The following is a 26,958-nucleotide window of genomic DNA, read 5'->3' as shown; positions in this document are numbered from 1 at the left end:
TATTTCTATAAATTGTATTCCTAATTTTATAACTTTGTCTAAATAAACTAAAAAATTTACAACTTTGTATATTTGTGAAATTTATTATCTAACTAAACAAACCTCCTAAAATGTTATGGGCCTATGACAAGTAGTTAATTATAAAAATTCAAACAAGTTTCGAATTATAGGCCGTATCTATGGTTGTGTTTATTTTTAATTTAACAAGTACTTGCCGAAATTAATTAATTAATTTTCCAATAATATTCAATAGTTTCTAACACAAGGCGACGTAACAGCAAATCGATGTACATACTTATAAACCACTCAATTATTTATAAATTCATTTCTTATTGCAGCAAAATATCACATACTAGTTTAATTTTATATTTATAAATATTATCTACTTTTCAAGAGAGCCCTCTTTATTAAAAACGAACAAAACATTTGTGTATTTATAATATAATACTATAGTAATGTTCCAAGTTGAATCAAGTGTTTAACAACCTGATTCGGAACACACTTTTTTACTTGATTCGAATCAACTCATATCAAACTGAAAAACATTTAATGTGATGTTCTAAATCAGATAATTTATCTGCCTGAGATAAATTATATGTATGAACATATTATATTACAATGAATATAAAAAAATAATTTAAAAATGAATAAATAAATTAAAAATAATATAAATATAGAAATTAAAAAATGAACTAAATCTTGTGAAGTCATCCGACTCCTGGCCCGAATCGTGCGAGCCATCCGACTTCTTTCCAATCAAAATAACATTTGACTGTGAGTCATTAATCGAATAACTTATACTATTCATATAACATTTGTGCCGAGTAAGAAACGTAAGTTTATTGAAATAATTCCTATATTATTCGTAGTTTCTATAAATCTCAGTTATTAAAATAGAAAATATTTTCATATGCAAGACAGATAGTACAGCTGCTCAAAGAATGAGACTGTTTCGCCAGCGAAAAAGTAAAAAAAAAAAAACAAGCAGTTAATGAATGTTTGTTAATTTTATTTACATGAAGTTCTTCAATGACAATTACATGATGTAAGTGATTATACTTGTTTATCTATGTAAGTGATATTGTGAAAAGAATGTTTATTATTTAGGCGTTTAACATAATAATAATTCTATGCACTTTTATAGATATTAAATAAGAATGTTAAAGCAACACAGCTTTATTCTATCATGCCGAAGATATCATAACTACACTAATTTATGTTGTAATTCATTAAGATATTTGGCCTTGATGATAACGCTGGTGTCATCCGCAAAAAGAATAAAATCACAAAGATTTGTACAATGGGGTATATCATTAATATATATGAGAAATAGGATCAATAGCCTCTCCTAGGAGAGGTCCTAAAATTTATCCTTGGGGCACACCTAATCTATTCGTCAATTTATCCGAAATTATTTGTGTTCGATTAGACAGGTAAGATTCAAATAGTTTAAGCGAACGTCCGCGAATACCACAATTTTCTAATTTGTCAAAAAGTCTTTGATGAGAACTACTATCAAAAGCTTTAGATAGATTGCAAAATATTGCAGTGCAATATGTGGCTTCTTTGAAGGAGTCAATGATGTTATGAACTAAATTATAAATTGAGTGGGAAGTAGAATGGTTCTTCCGGAATCCATGCTGGCTCTTGGACAAAATATTACATTTATTGAGAAAAGACGTTAAACTAGTATGCAAGATTTTTTCAATTATTTTATCAAAACAGTTCAAAAGGGAAAAGGGACGGTAATTATTTATATCGTCTTTATTATTTTTCTTATGAAGTGGAATGCTTATGAATGCTTAAGGTGGGATGGAAATATTTCTTCATCGAAGCATTTATTTAAACAGAGCATATTACAAAAAAGGTATAGAATTTTTTAAGAATAAAGCTAGGTATCTGATCTGGACCCGCTGAACTTATTAACTTCTCGTAGGGTATATGGTAATCGCAAAAAAATCGAAAATGAAAATGTTTGCATACCTTTACGTTTCGAAGGTTTCTGAACATTTTGGCGTACCTTAGAAAAAATGGATATGTGTGTGTGTATGTATGTATGTATGTATATGTTTGGATACAGTTTTTCGTCCACGATTTCGGGCGCACGGATCAACCTATTTGAATTATGAAAAAAACATTCAATTTCTATTGATGGAAACATGTGCTGATTAGTTTTTGACAAAGCTGTTTCGAAGATACAGGGCAAAAAGTGCCAAAAACGGTAATTCAGTTTTTGAGAGAACAGAGCGCCCGATTTGAATGATTCAAAAAACATTTTACTTGTATTGACCAAATGAAAAATTGATTAAATTTTTGGTTAGGCAGGTCTAGCGGTTTCGGAGATACAGATAAAAATGTAGAAAAAAAAAGATATTTGGCGGTCTAAAATTATCATTATAATGATATGTCTATAGACATATGCACATCAAATTATCAGATATTTTAATAATAAGAACAAATGTTGTTACGTTTTTTTTAGGTTTTGTACCAAAATTTATAATTTTTGAAGTTCAGTTTTTTTTTCAAAATTTACAAAAATATACAAAGTTTTATACTTTAAATATAAATTTTAAATTCACTATTTTATTTTAAAGAAATATATCTTCAGATGGATTCATTCGGAATTCTTCTTATGCTCTTAATGTAAACATTTTCAAGTGTTTTGAGCGATAACATCGTCACCTTATAATATATGAACCAACGAATATATAGTAATTATAATTATCTTTTTAAAAATATTCAAAGAATATTTAAAACAATTGTTATTATTCATTGATCAATATTTTTTGATGATTAATTTTTTTATCGGAATATTTAATTCTGGTACGGGAAGTTCAAGCAATGTGCCTTAAGGCACAATGTCATGCCCACTAGTTTTTACTTAAATGATATCTCTACACTCTTCTTTTATCTATGATCTCGTATATATATATGATCATAGGTCATAAATATAATATTTATAACTGATCATGAATGATGTAATTATTCTATTGTACATTGTACAATGTACACCTCCCATTGTCATTTCGTGGAACTTCTAATTTATTTTTTGTGGACCCTTTGAAAGTGGTCATGGACCCTGGCTGGACACCATATGGCCTACTTCGGAAATCACTGTTCAAACTGTAAGCGAGCAGAAGCAGTCGGTCTAACGTGATGTATAATATGCGCAGATTAATAATTTCTAACAAAAGCGACCCACGCGCATATCAAAATCAAAATCCATGTTCGTTCGTGCTCGTTCGCTAGGTGTGGATGCACCTTTACGTGAGGACGCACCTTAACGCGTTGAGTTTGACACTTTGAAAGTCATGTGACCATCGAAACAGAAATTGTATTTTTTGCAACGAGTATATATCAACAAAGTATATTTTATATGTCGTTTTTGTTTTATAAATTTTTGATTATGCAGATTTTATTTTGATCTAATATGATTTAATATAGAGCAAACAAAAACTATTTATGACCAATTTAGTCACTTGTTAACTTCTGTATATTTTCGAAATTATGAATATAACCACAAAATTCATTCAAGATATTCGAAATTTGGAAAATACTATTGCTTTGTTCATAGAAAAATATGCAACCGATAAGACAATTCTTAATGATGAATTGCAATGTAGTCTTCAAATATTCTGTAAAAGAATATTATACTTTGAAAAAATTTGGTCTAGAAATTTAGCTGGCGAATCAAATTATTTAAATTGTTTGGATAATGCAAATAAAATACCACTAGAAACATTTGCGACTGGTATGTACAATTTACACTATTTATATTATTGAATTAACTTAGTTTATTAGAATTGTTTTATGCCAGATCTTTGTTGAGAAAATTGAAAGAATTTTTAATATAACCTAAGTCATTCAAATCAAGTGAACACATATGTTTTCATAGATTAGGAAAATTACATGTTATGCTTGAATTAATATATGATAAAACTCATAAATAACATCATAACATGAATATAATCTATCAGCTTCATTTCGTAGAGGCAAGGTTTTTTTTTTTAACCCAAATCGTTTAATGTATTTCTTAACCTTGTATCTTCTAGATTGCTATTATATATTGAATCAAAATTTTCAAATAATTTTAACTAGATTGTATGACTCAGTTTCCTTAATTATGATATGACTCTTGTTTTTGAAAAACATTAATCAAGAAAATACAGTTTTATTTTATAAGGCAATACTTACAATACTAGTCGAATACGATTTATATATTTTTTAAAACTATTTTATAATTAGCAACTTATCTACAGAAATTTGATGAATTTCCATTAATTTTCAATTGTGATAACCAATACAATTTGTTGAGAAACAGTAGTCATTGGTTTCGATCTTCTTCATATTGGAAAATATTGTTATTCCACATTAATCTCAGATGAGAAAACACTTAAACATTAAAGACACACTAAAAGGATATTCAGATTATTGGCAATATATGGCATATAATTTGGTAACATCTTGAAGGAGATTTGCAATTTTCTATTATTTGTACAATAAATATTTAGTGATTATTTTTTATTGCATGATCATATGTCTTCAATTTCTTATAATGAATTGTTAATAAAATTCAAGCTAACAATAACAAGAATAATGACACACAAAAATCTGAATTATCTTCTTCTGCTGGTAAGCTATTAGAGTATAGGTACTCTATACAAGATTTAATAGAGTTAGCTCCAGAGCACGAAAAACATGCTTGCAATGAAAATATAAAAAAGCTGATTCAGTCATCATTCAACTCTGGATGTATTAAATTATGTGATAAAGCATCAGTTCAAAAACCCAAGGTTGATGTGAAATTGCTTCCTAAAAAAGAAATATTATGCACAGAAGTTATTCAGTAAGTTGAAACAGATATGCATAGAACATTCTTTTGCATGTTGTTTTATTTATTGCTAGACATATGTAAACAATGATACAAATGAGCAATTTAATGTTAATCTATAAGATATATAAGCAATATAATGTTTTCACAAATTTGTTCTGCTCATATTGACAAATTTAAATTAAAATCATTTTATTTTGCTCATTTGAGTTTAAAATGTGTATTAAAGATAGTTGGATTTAAAAAATAATTACAGATTATATGACAAGCATCATTATTGTATGCTGTGCTACATATTTCTCAATTCCAAAGATATACCAAATCATATTGTATCCAAAAACCATATAAAAAGACAGAAATATAGGTTATCTTCAATTAAGGCAAAGAAAGCATATTTTTGCTTCATCTGTAAAACTGTTTCTTTTGATGCTGAACTATTTGCAGTTCATATACAACAAACAACTCATAAGCATCCGTGAGTAGCATTTAACAATTATTAGTTTCATACATATTGTATTTTATCTTTTCAATACTAATTTTTATTATAGGCAATACATTCAAAAAGAGTGTTTCAAATGCCATATACAATTTTATGGAGCCACAGATAATATTTATGAACATAAACATTTTAAATCGGAACTGGAGCAAGAGGTGGAATCTGGTAAAGTATATTGAATTATCTTTCCTCAACTTCTCACTAAAGACTTAGTATCATATTGACTAATCACTAGATGCAGTGTAATGTTTTGCAATATTAAGTGATGTAGTGAATAATAGTTGATAAATTATTTTATTCAATTAACTGTTTAAGCTTTTGTATTGTATCAATACTAGAAACAATGCATTTTTTAACTTTCTGAAGGAATATGTGTGTGGTTTGTATGGGAGACAAAATTTGATTTATCGTTAACATTTTTTTAAAAGGCAAAGGCAGTCCAGGTTTGGAGATACGGAGCTAAATATGCAAAAATTGCACTTTTTGAGAGAAGGAATCATCGGATTTGAATGATTCACAAAACTTTCCGCTTCTGTTGACGAAACGATTGTTTTTAAGAAAAGAAAAAAAAATTCTCTTAAAAAAAAATTTAATATCAAAAATAATTTAGATTTTAATTTTAATTGTAGTTCAAGTTCTACGGCTCACTTATGTAATTCAAATAAATAATTCTAACTTTGCAATTCATCAGGCAAAAATGTATGAAAATCACCCTTTTTTGTTTCAATATATATATTTAGTTTAAACTTTTGCAAAAATTTTGAAAAAAAAGACAGATATGATGAATAAGTATTTTTTTAAATTTTATGCATATTTTTTTATTTTGTGGGAATCTTTGTTTTTCCTGAGAGATTTCTATTATATTTTTATTATAAAAATTTTAATTAAAACGATGCAATTCAATTTTTCTGACAATTTTTTTTTTATTTCGAAGATCCTTTATATACATATATATATTATAAATTCTGAAAATGTTATTGAAACATATATAAATTTGAAACATTTTTTAATCATATGCAATTAATCATTCTCTCAAAATTATGACTTCGTTTTTCAAATGTGTGAAATATAAACTTTGAAATCAATGTTTGCGGTTATATTACTGTTTCGTGTAATGACTTGAGCTGATATTGAGACATCTTCGATACATTTATAATCAAATTTACAAACCTTCAAATAGAATTATCTCTAAACATATAACACACATTCATATTTCTCTCTTTTTCTGTCAAATGCTTTTTAACATTATTGAAAAATTAATCTACATGAAGTTCAAAAACACTACATTGTTTAGCATGAAAGTCATATACTTTTTATGGGCATCAATTTATGATAAATATAAAATTAAATTTTCGTGTATAGTGTGAACAGGACCGTGCCTGGGTATGTGGCACAGCAAAATATCAAATGTGTTCTCACAAAAAAAATTGGCTTATAAATTTTATGTTTTCTCGACATTTCAATTCATTCTGGATCGTTTGAGACAAAATTTAATAAAAAGTGTGCATATGAGCTAATTTTTGACTTTTTGCAAACGTTTTCTCAAAAACGGTTAAATCGATTTCTGTAACTAGATAAGAACTAGCGTCTGCCAGTTATGTGCAACAATCGGCCATGCCGTTTATAATCAACAAAAAAGTCTAAAAAAATTGTACACGTTTTAACCAAAAATCCTGCGTCGATTTTAAAAACCCAGAAACTATTCGAAAGATATCATTTGGAAATCGTCCTGATTAGTTTTGGAGATCGATCGGGTCGTTTCTTCGTATTTAATTGTTAAATATTTTTTACCGTGATATTTAATATTTATTTAACTTCATTGGCGATAGAGATCATGGTCTCAAGTATACCTAAATATTTCGACCCTACAAAGTTGTTTTATTTTAAAAATACTATCAAAGTTTGAAAAAATAAGCAGCGTTTTTTTACGTGAGTCAAAAATTCATCTTTAGTCGACGTGTCCTTTAAAATACGCAATCCTATATGAAAAATTGATGAAATTCGATAAGCACTCGTGCTGGTTAGTTCTGCCGAGCCGTTTCTTTAGTATTATCAAAAAACTATCAGATTTTTGGCACACGTTATGAATTCGTAAATTGATTTTGAAAATTCAAATACCATTACAAAATTACTATAGGGTATGCCATCTAACATTTTTCATTTTCATTTTTTTTTCAACGCTCAGCCGAGACTTTTTTTTTCATTTTTGAATGAAATTATTATAATCATTATTAAATGAATTAATTTCATTATTAACTGAAAGGATAAAAAATAAAAAAATAAATTTTAGAAAATATTCAGTAGTTTGTAAAAAAAAATATTTGGCGGACCCTATATTTGAGAATCGTGCTGATTTTAAGTTTTGCCGCCTCTTAATCCAGCGGTCTTTTAATTTGGCCGCCTTTTGTTTCAGTGGACTTTTAATGCGACCGCTTTTTATTACGGCCGCTTTCGTTATGGCCGCCTTTGAATTTGCTCTTTTTCTTATTTGGCCGCCCCTCGGCCGCCTGCCTGCGTGCTGGCCACACGCTGGCCAGGCACGGCCCTGAGTGTGAAAGATTTCTCGTGCAGTGCTCAAATGAGCTATTATTGAAAATAGTTCTTTAACTAACAAGGGATGATATGCATGATATCGGGCTGGTCAGCATCTATGAATAATAGCAGTCATATTGATTTTTACTGTGTTAATAACTGCTTTGTGAGTAAGATATGTACAAAATATTATAAAAAATAATAAATTAAATTGCCATTTGCTGTATACCAAATTCTACTTATACTGAAGTATTTCATATAAAAAACGAAAACAGCATAAATAGTATAATTTTACTGAGAACAAAAACGAATGAATTTAAAATTTATCTTCACTGAAAATATTTTACAGATAATTGTTAGTTTTTGTTATTTTATATGATTAATAAGAATTATTGTTTGCAGTATTGCAGATTAACAATGATTTAAATGGTCCAAATGATTGGTCCAGTGATTGGATCACTGTACGTAATGTGAATTTTATTAATAGATATGCTATATATAGAGCAAATTTGTTTGATAATTGTTTGTTGTGTAACGTTAATATATGCAAGGGAGAATTAAATATTTTGACGCATATAAAAGGATCTAAACATGAAAAAGGATTGAAAAATGATGATAAAATAGACTTAATTAGGCCATTTTTAAATCGACTTGATAATTACATGAAGGATGACAATGACAACATATTGCTTTCAAATAGAGATTTCATATTTCCTTATTCTAAAAGGACAATTTATTGCAAACCATGTAATAAGGAAATTGATGTTAGACAAAAAAAAATATTCACACATTTAAAAACTATGGATCACATATCACAATGCGAATCTGTAATCAAGAGTAGTTCGGGAAAATTGACACTTTTGAACAAAGAAGTTTCATTAGAGAAAGATCACATAGGTAACTTGGTGTCTGATAGAAATAAAATCATGTATTCTAATGGTTTATTTGCAAACATCTCGACAGGTGTTATGAAAGTTAGTTCTCATGATGCATTCAAAAATAAACAGGAGATTGAAGGACAAAACATTTGTGTCAGTTTTATGAAAAGTAATGTACCAAATAATTGGAATCGGATAGATTCTAGAATTGACCCAGTAGAAGACAATAACATATTTATTGATGACAGCGTTAGTGCTTTTATTAAATGCATTGAAAGTTCATGGGCAATTGTTAAACCGATGTATATATATAACAGAATTTTTTTTAAGTGAGTATGAATTAAATAAATAAATATAAATATTATAACTAGTAAATATAACTATATATTTTATATTTTTATATAATTTTTTCTTATATTTTTTAGTTTTACTGATGGTATATATTTATGTACTTTATGTAATAATGATATTGATGTTTCTGCCAATGTTTTTTCCATAAAGAATCACTTGGAGAGCATTACTCATAGAAATAATGCATTACTGGTAAATTTATCACATCGATATTATTGTTATTTATGCGACTTAATGATTCAGAATGAGAAATCATATTTAACTCATAAATCACAAAAGGCACATAAGGAAAGGTATGGAATGTATTTGTACTCTAACAATTCATTTTTCTATTATTTTACTAATTTTGGTATTTAAATTTACACTTGATTTAATAAAAAAAAATTAAATTAATTAGAATATATACCAGTTAATTATGGAGTGCATAATTATGCAGACCTAAGTGGTGTGTTTGCATGCTTTATGTCATAAAGCCTTAAATAAATGAATTTATTTAAGGCTTTATGACGTAAAGCATGTAAGCATGCACTTAGGTCTGTAAACATGTACTGAACTAGTGGTGCATGGCCTTGTCCTCAAAAGATTTAATAATATTTCATATATTTAAAAAAATAGATTTTTATGAATTGGGAAATTCTTGAAAAAATTAAACCCTTTTTGAAAAGCTAATTTTTTTTCATAGAAAATGCATATAAATATAAATAAATTTATTTATATTTTTATGGATTTTCTCACTTAAGTACTCACTTATGTGAGTACTAATTTCACTGAAATGTTTGTTAATTTGATTTGCATATTTTCAATGATCATTTTTGGCCGCCAAATATAATTTGTTTCACACTTTTTCTCCGAAACCGCTGGGCCTACCACATGCACAAACACATACATCATTTTTTTCTAACGTATGCTAAAATGTTAAGAAATCTTTGAAACGTAAAGATATGCAAAAAATTTTATGTTTTCGAGATAACAGAGTATATGATTTGAATTATTCATAAAACATTCAATTTGTAATGATTGGGAGACGTACTAATTAGTTTTTGACAAAAATAAGTCAATTTTTTTCGGAGATACGGAGCTATAAGAATGCCAAAAATTGTAATTTTTGATAGAACGAAGCACCCAAATTCAATGATTCAAAAAACATTTTGCTAGTATTGAAAGTTTGAAGAAACTATTAGTTTTTGATGAGAAAGCCAATTTTTTTTTATTACGAAAAAATAGTTTTGAAAATATCGAAATTGAGTCGAATTTTAATTTTAATTCTAGTTAAAATTTTAAATCTCACTTATATACTTGAAACAAATATTTTTATTTTGCAATTCACTTTATATAATTCTTAAAGTAATATATTACACTACGTATTTATAAATATGTAACATATTTCTAAATATGTAAATGTCGTCGACTTATATTTTCTGTATAAAATACAAATAATGAAAGTTACAGTATTTGTAATAATCTATTTGAAATCATTTAAAATTTCTCTATTATTTTATTACATTGAGTATTCTTCGACGGCGTTGTTCCAAAAACGGCTGAACCGGTTTAAAAAATTTAAAAGCCATTCCATGTACCTTTATTAAAGACTAGCGTTTATTAATTTTGCCCGACGATCGGCCGAATAGTTTTTCTATGATTGAAAGTTCTGAATCCTGAATGGATTATAATGGTCCGATTCGATTCAGTGATTTAAAATTTCAAAAAAACATAAAATTTGAAAATCGGATTTTTTGACGAAAACGTCAAGATAGTTAAACTATTTACCTAGTTTTACTGCACTTTGAGTAATAAAAAACAAATTAATAAATATTTAAAATCTTAATGAAACAAGTGATTTATCTATATCAAACGATCAAAATAATATTGAATAATTGTCTTCTTTATTATAAAATATTTTAAAGCCGCAGAATAAGCTAATAGTTTGTCCAAATAATACCATTGTTTTGATGTATTTTTTATGAAGATTTATTCTTTAGTTAAATATATTATATTAAGACTGTCATTTAGTATCTCAAGTAATATACACCTAAGTCTGTTTTTACACGGTCTTTTTGTACACGGTTTTGATATAACACGGTTTAAAAATTGAATATTTTTAGTTTTTTTACACGATTTTATTCCATTTAGCACGATTTGAAATTTTATGTACTTAAATTTTTTTGTCAAATTTAATTTTCTGCGATGTATGTTCATACACAAAAAAGTATTTATGAAAGAAAAAAGTCTGAAACCATCGATAGTATCGATAGTTTGCGAACACTAGCTTAAAGATTTAAGTGAATTCCCTTTTAGCGCGTACAAACAATTTTTACTGCTCAAAGCAAATGTGAATAGCACTAATTTAGGGGAATTATTATTAAAATAAACATGAATTCTTGTTCTTGAAAATTCTTGTTTTTCGCTAATTTTAATAGGTTTTAGAGAGTAGGACAAATCACCCATTTTTGTATAAGATCAATGTCTTTTTTACACGTTTTTTTTTTACACGGTTTCTTCTGGAACCAATCTCCGTGTAAAAACAGACTTAGGTGTATATATATATATATATATATATATATATATATATAAGTATATGTATAGTATGTTAGCGAAAGATATTATTTGAATGAGTATGTTTGAATGTCGCGCGTGTCATTTTGTGCGGTTGGCTACAACAGACGTGTGTGAGCGAGTTCAGGCGGAAGGGGCAGAGCTAGAGAGTGACAAGGCGGAGTCTGTTGTAGCATAGAGATTGAGATAAGAGAATTTAGATGAATATAGATTTGATGAAATAAATGTTTTGCAAGGATTACTGCACCGTATTTTAGTTGTTCAATTTATGTAAGATTCCTGTCAAATAAATAATATTAGTATCTCAAATAATAATAGTAATTAAAATATGTATTTAATTGATTTCGTTTTATAGGTTAATTTCATACTTTGGATGTAAAAATAAGGGCCTATTTTTTAAAGACTTAGTTTGTCAAGAATGTGGTTTAATAATTTTTTCTAATGATGAGGGAGCATTACCTAAACATACACCCATCACTTTCAAGTTTAATGATACATCAGGTAAGGTTTTTCCACATCGAAAGAAATATTTTTAATATCATATTATTTACTTTAGAGTTGCAATTATTATTTCTCTAATATATTCATAAAGATTTTTTAAAATTATTTTTCACATTTCTAGACCTTATATATATGACATCACTGATTGGCTTCACCAACCCTATACAATTTTTTTTTTCATATTTTTTACATTTAAAATTTATATTTAATAAACAAACTGATGATTTTTTTCTGTTGAAAATTTTATACGATTCAGTAAATTCATATTAACAACTTTAAATTTAACTTCTTATTTATGACGTCGCTATAATAATAAACGATTTTTATAATTGATAAGAAAAAAATTAAATTTTGGAAAAAAGTTTTACAATTTTCCAAAATTTAAATAAATTATTAACTTGTCTAAATTCCAAATTATTATTATGGTTTGTATTATTTGTACAGAATATAACTTGAAGATGTTTAATCATTTTTTTCATCTAATATTTTTATAGCCAGCAAATTAGAGTAACCTTGTAATACTGAATTTTGCACAATTTTATTTATTACTATTATTCAACCATTATATTTTTAAAACTGCCATTTTATATTTCAGTTAATTATTTCTAGAAGTTTTAATTTTTTTTAAATTGGTTTTTATGGTAAAAATTTTAATCATTATGGGCCTTCTAGTTTTTGAGTTTGATATACGAAAGTTTTTTTAATTGAAAACATTCCGAGATATAAAAAGGCGAGAATAACTCGGTTCTATTTTTATTTAGTGTTCCTTTATACAATATGAATTTTCATTGGCCATATTAATAGTATTTACAATGAAAATATCGCATTAAAATATTACCAAATATTTTTTTGTATTTAAGACTATGAAAATAATTAGCGATTATTTTTATTTAAATATGCCACTTATTAATGTTAATAATTAGTTTTTTTATGATGATTTTATATTTTGTGCTCATATGTTTTTATTTTATATTACATAAAATTAAGACCTCTAATTAATGATATGCAAAGTTCTGTAAAATACAATCATAATTATTCTTGTTTCACATAAATACTAATACATTGTATTAACTTCCCGTAGGGTAAGTTATTTTTTGTTATTTAAATCATTAAGTATTCTTATAAAATATACTAATAATAGTTTACAAGAATGAATATATTGGAACTGTAGGTTCTAAACACAAACGGTCAGCATGAAAAATTTATTGAACATAACTTTAAAAGTTCAACTATTGTGCGTCTCATTGTGTCATATTGTATTTTTATAGTAAATACAGATACAAAAATTGATGGAAAAGAAATAATGTTTACTGCTATGAATGAATTACACGGAAATGCATCACATATGAATGGTGGCTGTTTAGGAGTCCGTGAAGATAATTTTTATGACAATGGAGTAAGTGCTGTTAATCAAATTAAGATTTTATCACTACTTATATTCATGTATCTAATATATATAATTTTTTAAGGTATTAGATACTATTACTAAATACTATGTAAATGATGGAATGGATATAGGCTGTGTTCCAGCATTTTCAAATGAAAAGATTGCTGTTCCGTTGATGAATGGTAATTGCAGTAGTTTTGACTATTTACACTTTCAGTCGATGTTGAAAATAATATAAATATAATTTATGACAAAAGCTAATTATGCAATTTTTTATGGTAGAATTAATTGCTTCTGATAATTCAGATTTTGTAGAAGAATATGAGCATGGCCAATTAGATAATTTAAAAATTATTGAGAATAATGGAGTTGAAGCAAATAATGGCAATGACACTGAAAATGTAAATGTGACAAATAGTAAAGAAGAAACACATAAATTAGAAGAAATATTTTTAAAGTTTTGGGACGATTTTGATCTCAGTGATAAGAACCTAAGTTTAAATAAGCAAATTTTCGGGTTTGTATCAAACTATTTTTTTTTATGTATGCTATAAGTTATCAAATAAAATTTTAAATCTAAATTGTTTTTCAGAATAATTGACAAAGGATTTTTAAAATGTTTATTGTGTCGTCATAAATTAACTCTCAACAAACGAGGTGTTCTTGGTCATATTAATGGAATGAGCCATAGAAGAAACCTTAGCGAATTTCTAGAAATTCGTCACTATTGCAGCGTATGTAGACTATTTATACAGGACTTCAATTTGCATAAAATCTCATCAAATCATATTTCTAAGTAAGATACAGTGATCTTAATTATGGTATATAATATACTTTAATTTAATTTTGAATTTAGTATTCCAGATTATAATGATGACTTTAATAAAGATAATCCTCCTACAATGAAACATGAATGCAGTGAGTGCCGCGTTATATCATACTATCCAGCAGGTACCAACTTTGAACACACACATTTTGAATTTGAATTCTCAAAGGTTATTACAAAAGGAAAAATTAGTTCCAATGGTAAATTCATTAAAACTTGGAAATATAAGTATTATCTAAACCAAATTTTATATTAGAAACAAAATTATGTTATTCAATTAACAGCAAAAATTAGAAAAAAAATTTTGACTTTAATCGAGGATGAACAAGTATTGAATGACTACTCTGTTAATTTAATCAAATTGGCAAAAACTGCAGCACAATCGAATGAATTGATATTAGCTACCTGCACTATGCTGGAGAAAAATTTATCAGTGTTCACAAGCTGCAAAGCCTACCCTTTTGGCTCTAGAATGACTGGTTTAGGATGTGAAAGTAGCGATCTTGACATTTTTTTTGACAGTGGTAACATTTTTGTATTGCTATATGTATGCATACATATATATATATATATATATATATATTAATTTGGAAATATGAACAAACAACACTCTTTTTGTTCATATTTCCAAATTAATATCTATTATCCACTCAGAATACATTTGTAATATATATATATATATATATATATATATATATATATATATATATATATTTTGTAGAGTTTCGAACAAGAATCCAAAAATAATACAAAATAAAAAAACAAGAAAAGTTTTTAATAAACAATTTCTTTATTTAATTATTTGTTTACTGTCAACGTTTCGGAACTAGGTACGTTCCATCTTCAGGACATCTGTCAAGAAACATGATCTTGATAAGATTTAAGCAAACAATATGTTTAAGAATAGAAAATAGATTTTTCTTAAATAATAAATTAATTGTAACAAATAATAATGTACAGAAATATGATAATATGATCAAAATGAAAATGATAAAAATAAATGAGTGGATTATCAGAACAGGATATTAAAAATGATAGAAATTTTTTGAAAGTTATGGAAAAATTTTTTAAGAAAGGATTAATGATAAAATTGAATTAATTACCTGTATGTTTGAATATACGTTAGCACTTTTTCACTAAACAAGAATTTTTGACAAAAAATGAATTTGTGAGTTATTTTTCCGCCGAATAGTTAACTTTTGTAAATCAAAATTACTAAAAGTGTTGCTTTTTTTAAAATTGTTATTTGAAAACAAATAATATTGTATTCGAAGTTATACTATTGGCTTTTGGAAGTGAACTAAACTGTATTTGCTGGATTCATATGTAACACGTGTAAACACTTGAAACGAGAACTGTGAGATTGTATGTGTGTGTTTTTTTCATGTTAGGGTGTAAATACTTAAATTATTGAACTTAAACGTATTTACACCCTAACATGAAAAAAACACACACATACAATCTCACAGTTCTCGTTTCAAGTGTTTACACGTGTTACATATGAATCCAGCAAATACAGTTTAGTTCACTTCCAAAAGCCAATAGTATAACTTCGAATACAATATTATTTCTTTTCAAATAACAATTTTAAAAAAAGACAACACTTTTAGTAATTTTGATTTACAAAAGTTAACTATTCGGCGGAAAAATAACTCACAAATTCATTTTTTGTCAAAAATTCTTGTTTAGTGAAAAAGTGCTAACGTATATTCAAACATACAGGTAATTAATTCAATTTTATCATTAATCCTTTCTTAAAAAATTTTTCCATAACTTTCAAAAAATTTCTATCATTTTTAATATCCTGTTCTGATAATCCACTCATTTATTTTTATCATTTTCATTTTGATCATATTATCATATTTCTGTACATTATTATTTGTTACAATTAATTTATTATTTAAGAAAAATCTATTTTCTATTCTTAAACATATTGTTTGCTTAAATCTTATCAAGATCATGTTTCTTGACAGATGTCCTGAAGATGGAACGTACCTAGTTCCGAAACGTTGACAGTAAACAAATAATTAAATAAAGAAATTGTTTATTAAAAACTTTTCTTGTTTTTTTATTTTGTATTATTTTTGGATTCTTGTTCGAAACTCTACAAAATATACACAAATCCAAGACTCTACCATTCAATATATATATATATATATATATATATATATATATATATATATATATATATTTATATTTAATTTGAGTTTGAAAGTCGGGCGTTACATCAATAAAAATAGTATGAGAGTTTTCAGAAATTTACTTAAAATCCATCCTTCTATACTTAATTCAGTGGCAATCAATATAACTATAAAAATTAGAACTAAATAATATTAGTCCAGTCATTTGGTGCAAAAAAAGGCTGTTGCCGGTACAGTACTCCGGGAATTCTGAAAATTGGTAATATTATAGATTTTGAGGTGCTCTTTGCGAAAATCAACTTTGCCACCTCAAATTTGAACGGCAAGTTGCCGCAATATTGAAAAAATGGCGTCAAAAAACAGCTTTTTCAAAATATCTCCTTTCTGGCTGACTCTGCGTAAAAATTATCTATGTACGAATTAAACTAAATAAAATTTCCTACAATTCCTTAAAAAAACGTTTTTTTGTAAAATTGATAGTTTGAGAGCACGGCCGCCTCAAAGTCTTTGCTGCTCTCGCCGCAGTATCAAATCTCTCCATATATGACAGCACTTCGAACTTGACCACATTCTCTCTAATAATTAATATTTTCAATGTTAAATTAAGCGAATGAGATCTAGAAATAAAATAATTCAAATATTTTTCTGTTTTTTTGCTGATTTTTTAACGCTTCAAGCTACTTGAAGCTATAAGGTGCTACTCAAGCTATAAGTATACTTATAGTTACTTTGCCATTGAAGTGTTAAAAAATTAGCAAAAAAAACGATAAATATTTGAATTATTTTATTTCTAGATCTCATTCGCTTAATTTAACATTGAAAATATTAATTATTAGAGAGAATGTGGTCAAGTTCGAAGTGCTGTCATATATGGAGAGATTTGATACTACGGCGAGAGCAGCAAAGACTTTGAGGCGGCCGTACTCTCAAACTATCAATTTTACAAAAAAACGGTTTTCTAAGGAATTGTAGGAAATTTTATCTAGTTTAATTCGTATATAGATACTTTTATCGCAGAATCAGCCAGAAAAGAGATATTTTAAAAAAGCTGTTTTTTGACGCCATTTTTTCAATATGGCGGCAACTTGCCGTTCAAATTTGAGGTGGCAAAGTTGATTTTCGTAAAGAGCATCTCGAAATCTATAAGATTACCAATTTTCAGAAATCCCGGAGTACTGTACCGGCAAAACGACCAAATGACTGGACTATATGTAAGAAATGGAAATAAATATCATAGAAAAACAATAATAATAATAATAAATAACTCTTAATAAGTTGAAGAAACTATGTATTGACTATTTGGAATCTAAGATAGAAATGTCACATTTTTTTTTGAAGCAGTTTTTAAAATGTGTTCAAATTTCACAAGAAATTTAAAAGGCGATGGGATTTTGTCATTTTTTAGGAAATTTTGACACGCTATATAGGAACCACGTGTTTATTTCGTTCAAGGCCGTGTTGTCGAATCGTTTGTTTATGACCCTATTGTTATGCAATCGCAAAAACAACCCCTCAGGGAATTTCTTTTAGTTACGTTCTCTTCAAAATTTAAAATTTTTGGGTTGAAAAAATCTATATTATAATTTAAATTATTTATATGCTCGGTTAACATGGTTATGAATTGTTTGGGATTTTTTGAGTTATTTTTATGTTGATAAAGGCGCTGACTCAGGTTTTGGCTAGTTCCTCCGATATAAAAGAGCTCACAAGTAGAACTATTAATCTGATATACTAAGTTCCTGAGACGGTCAGAATTAAACATAGATTTAATTTGTGTAAAAATGGAACTGAGGGTTCTATTGCAATTACATACGTCTAAACGGTTTTTATGGTCGGTGATTTTGTTTGTTGAAAAGGTAGTTAACCGAGCATGTAAATAATTCAAATCATAATATAGATTTTTTTAACCCAAAAATTTTACATTTTGAAGTGAAAACGTAATTAATAGAAGATTCGCTGAGGGGTTGTTTTTGCAATTGCATAACGACAGGTTCATAAACAAACGATTCGATAACACATCCCTGAACGAAACAAACAGGTGGTTCCTAAATAGCGTGTCAAAATTTCTTAAAAAATGACAAGATCCCATCGCTTTTTAAATTTTTCATAAAATTTGAACACATGTTAAAAACTGCTTCAAGAAAAAATGTGACATTTCTATCTTAGACTCCGAATAGTAAATACATAATTTCGATAACTTGTTAAGTTATGTTTATTTATGTGTTTTACCATCTGTGATGTTAAAAAATATATATTTTACCACTGTGCACATACTCATACAATGGATTAATAATGTTTTCATATGTTATGAATTTTAAATAAATTTCTAAATCTATGAAAAAAAAACTATTCAATTGAAGTTTAAGATTAAAAGTTCGGAAAATAGCTATGAGTAAAGAATCTCTTGAATATTAATTTGTATATATGTGTCAAATTTATTGTAAACAATCACAATTAAATGTTTTATAAATGATATAACTTGAAAGGTGTTCTACTATAATGACAAATATGTTTACAATTAACATTAGTAGTTGTAGCATGGTTGTAGCATATAACAGCATATAGTTAATTAGCTATTATTTTTGTATTATTACAGGTTCCATGTATAATGGATTACAAAACCAAAACAGTCAATTTCAGAATTCGTTAATTGATGTATGTTGTGAGGTGTTAAAAAAATGTGACGAGTGGGACTTTGTGTTCCCTGTTACAAAAGCTAGAACACCAATTATTAAAGCATTTAATACTGTATATAAAATGGACTGTGATATATCTTTTAGAAATGGCTTAGGTGTTGAAAATACTGTCATATTAAAGTGAGTAATATTTTTGTTATGGACTATTGTTCCAATTTGCTTTCAACATATTGTTTTTTGTAAAAATTTTTTTTTTTCAGGCGAATATTGGATGATCAACCTATAGCAAAGCGCATGATATTAATCTTGAAACATTGGTTAAAACTAATTAAAGTTTCAATGAATGGGTATGCTATAGCATATCTTGTTATATTTTATCTTCAGCTACAAAAGCTCATTGTACCTGTATGGCATATGACTACAGGAAGTAGTCATGAAAAAAAAATTATTTGCGGTAAGTGTATATTCAAATTGTACTGCAAATTTAGCTACAGATATATGAGTTGCTTGTGCGTTATAATTGGGAAAGGCAGGGCACAGTGATTAGCTTTAGGATATTAATTTATGAATTATTGGATTCAATCTTCTTTGATCGAAGATGTAACCCGTAGGTTTTTTCAATCCATAAATGTGGTCACCTCATAAATGGACAGTATTTTGGGAAGCACAAAAAACATATATCACCTTTCAAACGTTACTTATGGATAATTCGTCCAAACAACTGCACTGCCAGAAAATTTAAACAATTGCAATGCATAAGTGCAGTGCAATTTGGGGATATCACAGAATGCGAGATATTTTTAATTTTACATTTTGTTTTTTTTAAATCCGGAACTGTCAGCGTACGAATCAGCCCAAAATTGCCATTTCTTTTACAAGTTATTTGTACAATATAGGGTAATAATAAAGAACTCGACCGGTATAAATGAAATGAATGAAAGGGTTAAATTTGTTTCCAATTTAGTGTCATAACATTATCATAAAGGAATCTCATTTTAGTAAATATTTCATAAGTGTCCACATTTGAGGACATTATTCAAAACTAATTATTTATCTCAGGTTTAATTTTATTATCTCAGGTTGGGAGTGCCAAGTTGTAGACTATGTGGCTTTTCCGAAAAGCACTGAAAAATTATCGAATTTATTGCGTGGTTTTTTCAAATATTATGGAGAATTCAATTACTCACAGAATGTGATTTGTCCATTATTGGGCCAGATAGTTAATAAAGAAGAGTTTGAAGATTATATGTCACTTCCTGAGCAATTTAAACCATATATAGATCATTGCCAACGAATTTCAAGGGCTACATTAAATGATTTCGATTCAAACGATATGGATTCAAACGATTTGAATTCAAACGATATGGAGTTACTTGATCAGTTATATTTTGGACCCCTAAAAACTGATGCATCAATGTGTCTTCAGGATCCTGTTGATTTGTCTCATAATGTAACTAAAGGTATTAGACCTACAGATTTGGAAAAATTTAAAATTATGTGCGAGTTTTCTTCATCCATTATTGCCACTAAGAATTCGAGTGATCGTGCGGATAATTATATTGAAGAATAATAAGCTGCACAATAGTTTGATTGTCGTTTCAAGCATACAAGTACAACCATTATTGTTGTCGACAATAATATTTTATAAAAATATTTTTTAATCTTACTATTAATTAATTTTAATATGAATAAATTTAAAATTTTTAAATGAGCCATATTATTTACTTCAAATTATTTTTTATTTTGGACAAAATGTCTGTATGTACGGTATGTATTTTATTATAGTCTTGGAAAATGCTTTTACCCATTACGCCTTGATAAATACCGAATTGTAAGTATCTGGCATGAATTGGGAATTTCAGTTGCTGCACTTATATATATATATATATATATATATATATATATATATAAATGAGAGGTTTTTTCAGATGGTGAAATATTATAATAAAGTTGTTCTTGGGCGTCCATCCATTAATTAAAACTATTTTATTAAGTAGTATTTTAATTTTCCATACATTAATTAAAACTATTTTATTAAGTAAAATGTTTTATTGTCAAACGTTTCGGGTCCTGATTTGACCCATCTTCAGTGCATACAAATAATTTGAAGAAAAAATAAAAAACACGGAAAATATAATGCACCAATTACTATTCAATTTTCAAAGCACGAATTTTAAAACTAATATTAAACTAAAATGAAATAAATGAAAAAGTTTAAAAAAAAAGAACTCTTCTCATCGAGATATGTTATAGGTTCAAATTACTATACATATGCATACTTTGCATAATAGTATACATATTATGCATAATATAAAAACATCATTTTACAAAAGAATAGGTATGCGTTATGCAGACTAATTGAAAATATAAAAAAAAATCTTTAAAAAGCATATTTTAAAAAGATTCTAACATATGCTGAACGTAATCATAAATTTTTCGTACAATGTTGAATTACTTAAGCTTCGCAAAACAAGTCATAAAACGGATGTTCATATTACACAGAGTAGACATGTCGTTGCGTTTTTTAATTATTGCTTTTTCGTAATAGATGTTATTAAAACTTTGTTCCGAAAGTTTTGTAAGTCTTTTAACTTACAAATAAATTATATATTTTAGAATTCTAATCAAAAGAAAATATGGAAAACTCGGTATTTTGCAAAATACCCATTATTACTTCTAGAGAGGAAAGTCGTTTACTAAAATATATAGTCATCATTTACTACAATACAGTCTAATAACTAATTTCGCAATACCAATGAAAATGAGAAAAGGGCTTGAAACTAATTCTTCTTCAGCAAACATCAGCTTTAAATTAGACAGGATCTGAAATAGAAAGAAATCATGTATAGGAAATGTACACATAGACGCAAAACGTTGTTTTATTTTGTTAAGAGTCGCTTTCAATAATTTTGTGTTGTAACATACTTAATAAGATATCTTTATAGCGCGTTCAATTTAAACTTAATTCCTTCGTCCTAATTTAAACCTAAATTCATGACGGTTACAATAATTCATAATGGGCTGTAACTTGATAAAATTGCTTAAAATACCATTATGAAAGTAATCTCAAAAGTCCTTATCGTCCCGGTGCGAGCTAAAAATTTGGCACAAGGTCAAAGGCCGAAGAAATGATTTTTTTTTGCGATTTTCAGCTAAATGGTCAGTTTTATCGAGAAATTACCCGAAACAAAATTGTAGAGCATAAAGTTAGCTACAAAAGATGTATGAATACTTTTTATTCAGAGCCACCGTTTCAAAGATGTCAAGACTGATATATTATATTTTTAAACTTGTACATTATTTAAAAACTTGTAAAGAAATATAGAGAAATTATCGTTTAACCTTTTCTTTATATTTTTTCAAACATCGCATCAAATAACCGGAGTACCGCCTTACACAAAAAAAAAATCCCTACTAAAATGTTTCGGATTTTAAATATTATTGCAAAATTGGGAAAAAAATAAAATCAAGCTCTCTCTGAAGACCTCTTAATTTTTCCTGGTTTACGACTTCATTAACTCGGCTATAGCAGAAATTCTCGTTAAACTCAAGAACAATGCTTGGTATAAGCTTGAATCACTTATAAGTGCATTTAACATAATACTTTCTTTTAATAGTAAATAATATTATACTTAAATGGATTTACCGGTGATTCGTTGAAGCTTTTCTTCCGAAACCGCTGCGGTTCTTTCATTTTCCGTTGCACTGGAGCAAGCTGAACTGTCGAATGAGTGTTGAGATATTTGACAAAGACAAGCACAAACATCTTTGGAACCTGTTTTATTATGATTTTTATTAAGTTCTACTCATAGATAAAAGAAGAGTATACTTACAACGTTCTACTTACAAGTTACTAATTGCGCAAAAAAGATTTTCTGATCTTTTAAAGCATGCTATGTATATTATCGGTTTATAGTAAGAAAGACCCTTTCAATATTAATAAATATTGTTTCTGACTTTTGTCGAGCTTTATCATATAAATGAACCAAAGTAATGTAATTTTATAGTTTAGTTAGCACAAGGCTTTTATAGTTTAGTTAGCTCAAACTTTTATAATGTTGTACTGTATCTGGATTCTGAATTTTTTATGTCTGCGGAATTTATGTGAAATTAAAGTTTGCTATGTGTTTTCATGTGACATTTTTTGACTAATTCCGGTTAGTGTTAGTTAGTTGTGTTATAATGTTATATTATTTCATTTGGTTACCTTCGATTATTGTACTCTTCATAGATGAATTTTCTCCATCTATTTCAAAATGCAGACTTGGATCTGGTTCATCAAACACGGATGAAATGTCGTATGGGGTCCATGTTATGTTTTTAATGAGTCGTGCTTTCACTCGATTTAATAGCCCGTTATGGTTTGTCTGTGGAAATATTATTAATATATGTGAAAAAAAACGCAAAAATATTATGCTATTTGGATCTTAAACAATTCTAAACAGAAATCTTTGAATTTAATATGAATGTTTTTTAATAATAGCGTTATTGCATAAATATTGAAATAAATGTTCAAGTTTGATCATATATATTCTGACTGGTAATATTTTTCATTTAGATTATTGTTGTTTAAGACATTTTTATATTGTACTAGCTCTTTCATGCTTATCCACATTATCGAGTCTTTGCAAATAGAGTTTGCTTTTTGCACTCTTTTGCTTTAGAGCTTTGCATTTTGCTTCCTTTCAATGCTATTATTTTTTGCTATTCTGACAAAAAACATTGTATCAAATGATGCGAAATTTATCTAAGAATGCAAACAATCTGGTCAACCCGAAAAAAAATATTTAAAAAAATAATAATAAAAAGATACCTGCACTTGTTTAAGAATATCCAAGCCATTAGTGAGCAAATCTTCCCGAATGGCAGGCAAATCACAAATATTTTGTAAACACTGGAATAAACGTAAAAATCTAGTTAGTAGGTTTGTTCCCTTTTAAATTTTCAAAATAAAACTTTGAATTGGTCAAAAATTGTTTGTATAATAAGTGTGAGATATTCCTTGAGGTAGACAATTCCCACAATGGTGGTCAATGAGAGTAGGCCTAAGACAATACATAATAATAGGGTTGATCTAGACTAGATACAAGTTGATTTAAAATCAATTATCAATATAAGTTTGGTAGCAAAATATGTACATTTCGAAAAATCGGATTTGAAAAGTCTAAAACTCAAAAAAAAGTTCGGAAGATGCCACCTGGAATCGTGATGGTAAAGATTGTCCAACCTATTTTTTCTATGGTTAAAATCGTTTCTGATGACTTTGATGATCAAAGAGTTCATGGTCTTACCGAACAACTTTAAATATTTTTATGGGTATAATTATAGAAATTCATAAAAGTGTGGAAAAATGAGCGGTGTCAAAATTTCAGAACTGTATAGGCGCTAATTTTAAAAGTTGTTTTGCAGACTACAGTTGGTATAGTATAGAATCTGTGTGAATATAGAAATGTTGAAACTTGCCTGCATAGCGTAAATTTGACAATTAACGTTTTTCCTAATAGTTGCCATCTGCACAAGTCTTGCAGGTAATTTGTGGAACTCTCTGCAACGCCATTTCGACCTCGTACTGGATGTGACTGCTTGAAATGCCATTGCTGCTCTTGTATGGACAAGAGCACGCTGTGAAATTGTTATATTTCGATCAAATATCAATCAACATTTTTAACTTCCCGTTGGGTAAGTCATAGTAATCTAGCTGTAAGTGGAATTCTGTCTTAAGGCAATTAGGGCATCGTGCCTTAAGGCAAATTGCTGGAACTTCCCGTACCAAAAATTATTATTTTTTTAAAAAAGTTTAACATTTTTAAAAAAAATTTACTTCGAAAAAATTAGATTTTTGAGAAACTATAAATTTGACAAAAAATTACTTTTTTGAAAAAAAAAATTTTTTTTTTGAAAACCAAATTTTTTTTGAAAATAAAAATGTTTTCTTCATTTTGACTTATTTCGGAAATTCTGAACTTTTTTTCAAAGCAATCGTACTGCTTTATTTGCATAGAGACGAAATGTCAAAGCGCGCAAGTGCCGCGCCGCCGTCTAACGGATAAGCATTGGTACGGAACCCATAGAAAGTAAAAATTTTTTATACTTATTGTTAAAATCTCTATAAAATATCTGATAATTTGATGCGCATATGTCTAATGAAATGAAATCTAATCTAATGAAATGAAATTTGATCAATTCTTCATCTTGTCAATACAAGTAAAATGTTTTTTGAATTATTCAAATCGGACGCTCCGTTCTCTTAAAAACTGAGTTACCGTTTTCGGCACTTTTTGCCCCATATCATTGGAACGGCTAGACCTGCCTTCGCCAAAAACTAGTCAGCGCGTCTCCTTATCAGTAGGAATCGAATGTTTTTTGAATAATTTAAATCGGTTGATCCGTGTTCCCGAAATCGTCGACGAAAATTTGTATCCGCACGCACATACATACACACACACACATACATCCATTTTTTCTAACGTATGCCAAAATGTTCAGAAACCTCTGAAACGTAAAGATATATAAAAATTTTCATTTTCGATTTTTTTGCGATTACTATAACTTGCCCTACGGGAAGTTAAAAAATCGAAAATGAAGTTTTTTGCATATCTTCACGTTTTGAAGGTTTCTGAACATTTTGGCATACCTTAGAAAAATTGATGTATGTGTGTGTGTTAATTATTGAAAATAATGTGTATATTAGATTAGCATTTTAATTTACCTCATCAAATAATAAATTAATTATTGTCGGCAATATATTTTTTTCGTCGGCTTCGTTTTGACCGCGTTCGCATCTTCCAAGTTGCGCTATAATTTTGCAGGCTTGACCTATTATCCTTTCATCATCCTTTCCACAATCGATATTTTGCATCTTAAATTCAAAATATGTTCATACGTTTGTTAAAACTATAACTTTAAAAATATAATATAGGAAACCATTCACATGTGGATTTTGAAGTATGATGCAGTAAACAAAATTTTCAAAAGTTCAGTTCTCAAAATTCAAGTACACTGCATATAAATAGTTCATATTGTAACAATTACCATATAGTCCATTAATTTCAGCTCACATCCAAGTTCTGGATTCATTGCGATCATATTATGTAGAGCTTCAAATAAGGTTACCTAAAATAATAATATGAAGTAATATGTTTGATACAATGATAAAATATGTAAGATATATTACTACTATTTTTTATTGTTTACTTTTTTGCCAGAGTAAAGTTTGTGTTCGTCTTTTTTATCCCACCCACATGTAAGACTGTTGAATCTTGAAAATAATACCACATCTTATTAAATAATGTAATATCGTACTCTTAACCATTATATTAAGGACTCGTAAACTAAACAACAGTGCAAGCAAATAAAAAAAACTAACAATACAAGGAATTTCTTTTATTATAGATTTTCATTGCTTCATTTAAGGCGACGGCTAATTGCACATCTTTTTTCCTCTACTTTCAAATATTGTCAAAAAATCTCAACTTTACTTGTTTTTGAAATATTGTTGGTATCCGCGGATATTTAAGCCTCGCTGTTGTTCCAATATTCGAAATAACACTTATCAACTCGTTGACTAGTGTTATTAACACATAGTTTACAATATAATATATTGTGATCTTACATATGTTGCTTCCAAGTCAATTGCTCTACTTGCATCGATGACGGATACAGGAAATCCCAAATCCAGCATTTCATTACAAACTGAAATAGATTAAATTTCAGTGTAAAATATTTTTTTGTAAAGTTTATCTTAAGCTGAAATTATTTTGAGGAAAAAAATGCATACGTTTTGAATTTTATTTTGTTATAATTATTTATAACAATTTAATATTTAC

The 26,958-nt window shown here is 27.7% G+C and overlaps 2 protein-coding genes across 2 annotated transcripts; both read left to right on the top strand.

Moving 5' to 3' along the window:
- The first annotated feature begins 3,507 nt into the window (after positions 1–3,507).
- Positions 3,508–19,316, top strand: LOC113367137. Its single transcript, XM_026608767.1, has 14 exons — positions 3,508–3,751; positions 4,579–4,846; positions 5,088–5,306; positions 5,380–5,492; positions 8,262–8,756; positions 8,823–9,039; positions 11,997–12,142; positions 13,411–13,538; positions 13,612–13,711; positions 13,836–14,046; positions 14,122–14,325; positions 14,386–14,555; positions 14,640–14,879; positions 19,093–19,316. Exons 1-14 carry the CDS (start codon positions 3,508–3,510, stop codon positions 19,314–19,316), a joined length of 2,979 nt encoding a protein of 992 aa, XP_026464552.1.
- A 173-nt stretch (positions 19,317–19,489) lies between these two features.
- Positions 19,490–20,741, top strand: LOC113368020. Its single transcript, XM_026609585.1, has 2 exons — positions 19,490–19,586; positions 20,212–20,741. Exons 1-2 carry the CDS (start codon positions 19,547–19,549, stop codon positions 20,700–20,702), a joined length of 531 nt encoding a protein of 176 aa, XP_026465370.1. The 5' UTR covers positions 19,490–19,546; the 3' UTR covers positions 20,703–20,741.
- Positions 20,742–26,958: the final 6,217 nt, after the last annotated feature.

Source organism: Ctenocephalides felis, unplaced genomic scaffold, assembly GCF_003426905.1.
Source record: "Ctenocephalides felis isolate EL2017-DRISC unplaced genomic scaffold, ASM342690v1 CF-g0.4_SCAFFOLD_01170, whole genome shotgun sequence".
Classification (NCBI taxonomy): domain Eukaryota; kingdom Metazoa; phylum Arthropoda; class Insecta; order Siphonaptera; family Pulicidae; genus Ctenocephalides; species Ctenocephalides felis.
Note: the sequence above shows the minus strand (reverse complement) of the source record. Positions and strands in the feature narration are given on the sequence as shown.

Coding starts and splice junctions, on each gene's coding strand:
- LOC113368020 (XM_026609585.1), top strand. CDS start 19,547: ATGACTACAGGAAGTAGTCATGAAAAAAAAATTATTTGCG. Junction 19,587..20,211: donor TGAAAAAAAAATTATTTGCG/GTAAGTGTATAT, acceptor TTATTATCTCAG/GTTGGGAGTGCCAAGTTGTA.
- LOC113367137 (XM_026608767.1), top strand. CDS start 3,508: ATGAATATAACCACAAAATTCATTCAAGATATTCGAAATTTGGAAAAT. Junction 5,493..8,261: donor GGAGCAAGAGGTGGAATCTG/GTAAAGTATATT, acceptor TATTGTTTGCAG/TATTGCAGATTAACAATGAT. Junction 8,757..8,822: donor ATTAGAGAAAGATCACATAG/GTAACTTGGTGT, acceptor ACATCTCGACAG/GTGTTATGAAAGTTAGTTCT.